The sequence below is a fragment of the Alnus glutinosa genome, chromosome 1 (genome assembly GCF_958979055.1).
Source record: "Alnus glutinosa chromosome 1, dhAlnGlut1.1, whole genome shotgun sequence".
Lineage (NCBI taxonomy): Eukaryota > Viridiplantae > Streptophyta > Magnoliopsida > Fagales > Betulaceae > Alnus > Alnus glutinosa.
This window is the reverse complement of record NC_084886.1, coordinates 15,534,097-15,541,139: the sequence shown is the minus strand read 5'-3', so window position 1 is coordinate 15,541,139 and position 7,043 is coordinate 15,534,097. Positions and strand designations below refer to the sequence as shown.

Here is a 7,043-nt window from a genome sequence, read left to right as displayed (position 1 = left end):
GGGAAGAGGGTCGATTAAAGGTCTTAAAGCATTACTAGCAGCTTCCTTACAAGGGATCTGTTCCCTAAATCTTAGGGAAAATTTTAAGAAAGTCAAAAAAACCATCTCACAGCAGCTTCCTTACAATTATCTGTTCACTTCCCATTCAATTGTTTATTCTAAAAATATAACATCTCTCTTACTTTATCTCTTTCTTTTCTTACTTTTAATTAAAGTAAAAGTAACAAAATAATATTTTAATGATATTGGGAAAAATGAAGGGAAGCTGCTGTGGGATGTTTTTTGATAGGGAAGAAAAAATAGTTTTATTTCCTACATTTAGGAAAAATGAAGGGAAAGAAAAGGGAAACGGTTAGAAATGCTCTTAATCCCTTCTGTCATTTACCGATCCCACCTTATCCGATCACTCTCAATATTGCATACATTTCACGTGGATAAGTGACTCTCGTTGGCCGGACCTAGCATACAACCTACTGATGTGGACGGAAAAAAACATATAATAATATTTATCGGCATCTCGACAAATGATATTTTTTACACATTTTTGTGTACGCATATTGTACTATACGTACACATTAATATTTGGTATATGGATTCATAACATATGGGAATTATTTCATATGTATAGATTCTACACAAATGTATTTGCGTAAAAAGTTATACAAAAATTGTGTAAAGTTAACGCATCTTAAGAAAATTTTCCCAAAATTTTCCTTGTTTTGTCACCGTATTCTGGGTTTGATGGTTATATATAGCTCAATTTTTGGGCAACAAGAGCACAAGCAAACGGAAGCCTTCCTTCTTCTGCCCCAAACCTAAGAATTTCTTGCGCTGTGTTCCACATTATGGCCAGCAAGGTGGTGCCAAGCTCAGAACCCCACACTGTTAAGCGCGAGCTGACCGTGTTAACCATGTCCGACCACGACATCATGAACCAAATTTATGCAACCCATGTTCATGGTGACGACAAGTTTGATGTGGACTCTCTTTTCATTCTTGCCGAGAACATCCTCAAGCGTTCTACCCTGATTGTCGACAATGTTGCGCTGGTATATATACCCACCACACTTGTTCTTTACAAGAAGTAGATTTTTTTTCTCTTTTGTGGTTTAGTTTCTTTTTCCACAGCATACACTGTAGTGGTAGCCGTTCCTCCACTAAAAAAAGTAAAAATCTTCTTCAGCTTCAGGAAAGTGGATCATTTTCGGTGTAAATTTGATTGTTGAAAACAGAGGATATAGATTTTTGTTTTTTTTTTTTTTTGTTTTTTTTTTGGGTGGGGGGGGGGGGCGGGGGTTTTCTGTAGACTGTAGTATAAGCATTATTGATATGAGAATCAAGGTCGACACGTTTGTTGCAGAAGAGATCAGAAATAGATGGGAGAATTTTTTTTAATTTTTTATTCCCACGTATATATTCAAGTTTTTCTAAGCAAAAATTACTTATGGTTTACTGCAGGGTGCCCAAGTACACCTTGAGAACCTCGAAGACAAGACTCCCAAAGCCAGCTTTAATCCACCATTGTGTACGCTGAAGAAAATTTCCGGCGAGGTAATGACTATTTTACTAGTTTTCACTTTTATTGATTTAAAATTTCCGGCGACCGGCTGTTAGAGACCTGGGTAGATAGGTAGGCCCATAGAAATTCTTTCACATTTGCTGCACGAGTCTAAGAGCCAGATTGCTGGAAATCTCTATCCGATTCTTCCACTAAATATGGTTGGCATTTATACCCACATAATTTGAAACTTCATAGTATATAATTTGAAAGCAAATTCAAAGTCTGAGGTTCTGTAATTAATTACCCAAAACAACTTGTAATGCCAGATGCAATGCAAGGCTCCGGGAGAGGAAATTGCACACAAGACAACAATGTCGATACTTAACAAACTCTCGAGCTACTCGTGGGATGCAAAGGCAGTGCTCACACTCGCTGCTTTTGCCATGGACTATGGGGACTTCTGGGTTGTTGCCCAACTTTACCCATCAGACCAACTAGCCAAATCACTGGGGAACCTAAAACAGGTATCTCTTCTCTCAAGGCGCCCAGGCCTTCAGAAACACCGAAAAGCCTTGGCTGAACTCAACAACCTGATCAAGATCACATTGGAAGTGATAGAGTGCATCTTTGAGCTGGAGAAGCTATCCATCTACGACATAAAGGATGTTCCAGCTTTGTCTATTGCCATGGACCGTATCCCAGTTGATGTCTATTGGGCTATCATTACTATTGTTGCTTGCGCCAGTAAGATGTGTGACCTCACTAGCAATGTGTAAGTTTCTGTCTATGCCAAAAAAATTTTACAGTGCACTTCCTTAATTACCATATCAGAGTTATATGTGTTATTACTGGCTCGTGTATGACTTCCATTCAATTGAAATTTTGTGGTAGTGAAAATTATGTTTTGTTTTTTTCTTCTTTTTTTACAAATACTGATTCAATGGCTAATTTTAATTGTCGTTGCATTAGTTGTATCGCAGTTGTAGAGGAGTCTACCAAATAGCATTATTTGTTATTATAAGAGCAATGCTATATTTTCACAAACTTCAGTCAAAAACCTTTTACAAAGTTTCATATCTGCTTTCCCTGAAATTTGCATTTAATTCTTCAAAATGATGATATCTTAAGATAAACATTTGTGAAAGATTTGTATGCACACAGTTGTGAAAATAATGCTCTTATTGTTATGTTGCAAGAGGTTAGTAAAAGGAAGATTTCTTTCCATCTTTTGTTTTCGGGATGAAGGGCAATTTTCTTGCTATTGATCTATGATGTTGTCTCTTTGCCCTGTTTCAGGGACCATGTACAGGAGCTATCCCCCTTTGCTAACAAGCTCAACGTCGTCCTCAACATATTAAAGATGCAGATAAAACTTTGTAGACATCAAATAGGTTAGCGGCTTAGCCGTTTCATTCAAAAGAACGCATATATATATATAGACATAAATTTCTTACAAACTTTAACTACAATGCTAAACAAAGATCTTTGTCTAACGCAGAGGCAATGGAGTCTCATCGAACGATCAAGAAACTCTTGCAAACCCCTACTGAAGTCAAGGAGGTCTTTAAGGCGTTGATTTATGCCAAGGATGATATACAGCCGCTCATTGATGGTTCTACACACAAAGCGGTATGCTCTTATTACAGATAATTTTATATATGTATATATATATATATATATATATATATATATATATATATATATATATATATATATATATATATATATATATATATATATACTGATTTCATTCACATAAATCATGAATACAAACTAGAACCCCAACAGCTCTAAATGGCCAGAGAACTGGTCTCTGTAGACTGTAAAAACAACTTGGGCAATACAATCTGGGACACACTTCACCCAATTACGAGTTGTAGCATATTTAAGTCCCTCTTTAGCCAAAAAATGTGCTGCATTGTTGGCACCCCTTCTTGTATGACACATACTCCAGCTGTGAAAACAAACAAGAAGCCCCTGAATATCTGCCAAAATCTGCCCATAAATGCTCCATCGCAAACCTCCTTTGTTAATGGCATTTACTACTATTGAAGAATCACCCTCCAAAACAATATAAAGGAAGCCCCGATTTCTACAAAACTCAATAGTTCTCAAAGCCGCCAAAGCTTCTGCAATAGCTGGTTCGACTAAAGACTCCACACAATGACAAGCAGCAGCCAACACCCTCCCAGTACAGTCTCTAACAATATACCCAATTCCCATTTTTCTATTCTGGACATCAAGGGCAGCGTCCCAATTTGCTTTAACATATAATTACTTGTGTAGACTTGTGTAGGTTATTACTATGACTATTGATTTTACAGTACTGCTTACCAAATATTTTTTTCGATCAAATTACTCAATTAAAAGGATAATTCTTTTACTCTCATTTTATCATCGGACTAGCCAAAATTAGTGGATGAGAATTCTCTTCAGGTGAGATATGACACATTGTCAGTCCAAAACACCACTCCTGATCACCTTGCCCACGTGGCAAGGTGGTCCCCCAGCTAGGTTTAGGGTTTTTTTCTTAAAAAATAAATAAAAGTAAAAGTAAAAGTTACCACGTAGGTAAGATAGTCAAAAATTGTGTTTTGAAGTGACAATGTATCTATCATATCTCTATCTCAATTGGATATATCGCCTTTCTAAAACAGTCCCATAATTGATAAGAACCAAAATTATTGTCTGGAAAACAGATATACAACCGAGGTCCAAAAAACTTCAATATGTCGGGAAATTATTGTACAATTCATAGGACCTGAGGAACATAGGTCACGTAAAAGCATTGATGATTACGTGAACGTGCCAAGAAAAGGGGCCATGGAAGAGTTGCTCAGCGCAAATCATGGAGCACCTTGATCATTATACTGGCTCTCTAATCATTACATGAATACAAACAATTAACGACACTTATTAGAAGATTAGAAGTTAGAACCATAGTTTGACCCATATACACTATTGAGCAATTGAAAGATCAGGAATAATCTGTCTATCGAAGTATTAACAGTCACTTTGACTCTCTTTATTGTATTTACAAACTGCAGGTTAGCATTGATGTGCTGAAAAAGAAAAATGTTTTACTGTTCATTTCCGGCCTGGACATCTCCAGTGATGAGATTTCGATTCTCAAGCCAATTTATGATGCACTAAGGAAGGAGGATCAGTATAAAATAGTATGGATCCCAATTGTGGACAAGTGGAACGACGACGTGCGAAAGAAGTTTGAGACGTTGCGATCCAAGATGCCATGGTACATAGTGCAGTACTTTTCACCAATAGCTGGCATAAGGTTCATCAAGGAGGAGTGGCACTTCAAGAACAAGCCTGTTATCGTGGTGATGAGCCCACAAGGGAAGGTGGAATGCCCAAATGCAATCCATATGATTCAGGTATGGGGAATGAAGGCGTTCCCCTTCACTAGCACAGTTGAAGAAGCTCTATCAAATGGAAGGGATTGGATGGGATCCATAGTGACTGGCATTAACCCGAATGTACACAACTGGGTAAGTAATTGATCACTAACTAATCCAAACACCACTTTTCTCAAAAGAAGCTTGATAAAAAAATTATTTATTTTTTGTAAGGAAAAGAATCATGTCTGAATGGTTTCTAAGGAGGAGTAAGATTAATCAAGATCTTTATAGGAGCTGGGGCTTCCGGCTAGTGTGTTTGGAGATGGTGAGATTGTTTGTTGAAGGATGGGTTTTGGCTGTTTCTTTTGTTACTTTGATTGGTTGGTGAAGAGGCTTTTCTTTCTTGATTGGCTTGTATAGGCTCTTCTAGGAGTTTATTAGAGGATGTACAGATTGGATACTATGCTGTACTAGTTTTAGTGTTCAGGAAATAGCTGTGGAGTTTTGGGTGTATAACCAAATTGCATTGTAATACTTTGCTAATATATGATAGAATTTTCTCATTCATCCAAAAATATAAATTATTGATTTATTGATTTGATTAATATTCTAAACTCTCTCATGTGTGTAAGCTTTAACATATAAAATATTTAATTGAAAATTGAGAATGCATGGATCGACATAAATAATATTTGAACTCAGGACCTTTATTTTAATATCAAGTGAAATTATCATTTATCTTAAAAACTTAAATTAATAAAAAATAATTACTTTAATTATTTAATTAATATTCTAAGAATTGAAACAAATGTCCACTCGTACACGCGTACACATGCACCTTGCCTGCATTTTTTTTTTTTTCCAAACAACATTTGATAATTATGGCATGTTGTTGAATCAGATCAAAGGGGAGAAGTTCATTTTCTTCTATGGTGGGAAGGACAACGAGTGGGTCCAAAAGTTCACCCAAAGAGCAACTGCCCTTGCCAATGATCCGGTGATAAAGGAAGCAAGGATTTCCGTAGAGTTGCTTTGCGTTGGAAAGGGCAGCAAAGGGGAGGACGATCACGGCATTCTAGGGCATTTCTGGAACCGGATGGACAGCTTTTTCTTCTCAAAGACTCACAGGAAGACCGAACCGGACGCTGTGACGCAAGAAATCAACAAGCTGCTTTCCTACAAGAATGGGAGTGGATGGGTTGTGCTGTGCAAAGGGTCTAAAGTGGTGGACAGTGGGCATGGGGCCTCCATTTTGAAGGTTTTGGAGGAGTATGAGAAATGGAAGGAGCAAGTGCGAGTGAAGGGGTTCGAAGTTTCTTTCAAACACCACCATGACAAGCTTCTTCACACTGGACGCCAATGCTGCCGGGTAGATATTCCGCTCGTTGCTGGAAAGATCCCGGAGAATATGAAGTGCCCGGAGTGTCCCCGAGTTATGGAGACATTTATCAGCTTCAAGTGCTGCCACGTTGATGGGGCCATAAACGGACTGCATTAGATGCATGCATGCATGGCTAGTTGGCTGCTACTTCTAAAAAACAGGGGATGTTATTAATTAGAGCCACTAAAGATATTTGTAGGACTTCAATGTTGACGTTGCAATAAACGGTGTCTTTGTTATAGAACTTTGCTATCTAGCTTCCTTCTTCCTCTTTCTTTTCTTCTTCTTTTTTTTTTTTTTTTTTTTTCAAAAAAAGGTCATCGAGGCATCATCTTTTGGACACATGTAATGATTCGCTCCGGCCACATGGGATTAGTTCACCACCCACGGGTCAGTCAAATGGGGTGAACGCCCGAGCCACCGGAAAATTCTTTAGAAATAGTTTTAGCCACCCTATTTGACAACATAGAAGTGATTTGCCACCCTAGACCTCTCATATGTCAAATGGGATGGCCGAGCCATCTCAAAGCTTTTAAGAGTAGTTTCCGCTACATGAGAGTGGTTGAACCACTTCCAAACCCTTTAGAGATAATTTGAGTTGCCCCATTTTAACTAAAGAAAGTTGCTTGAGCATCCCAATTATTTTATTTATTTTTTGGTTTTTTCTATTATTATTATTATTTTTATTTTGTATATAAAGCTTTTTTAAAAGTTCTCTTTCTTACACTTTAACCCCAAGTGGCATTTATGAGGGAGCTTGTGTCTTAAAAAGTTGTGTGACACACCGCATGCGTGATTGACCTTT

General features: G+C 37.6%; 1 protein-coding gene across 1 annotated transcript; it reads left to right on the top strand.

The window, feature by feature from the left end:
- The first annotated feature begins 674 nt into the window (after window positions 1-674).
- LOC133874498 (protein SIEVE ELEMENT OCCLUSION B-like) lies at window positions 675-6,503 on the top strand. Its single transcript, XM_062312335.1, has 7 exons — window positions 675-1,049; window positions 1,459-1,551; window positions 1,828-2,273; window positions 2,798-2,892; window positions 3,000-3,130; window positions 4,549-5,007; window positions 5,759-6,503. Exons 1-7 carry the CDS (start codon window positions 846-848, stop codon window positions 6,353-6,355), a joined length of 2,025 nt encoding a protein of 674 aa, XP_062168319.1. The 5' UTR covers window positions 675-845; the 3' UTR covers window positions 6,356-6,503.
- Window positions 6,504-7,043: the final 540 nt, after the last annotated feature.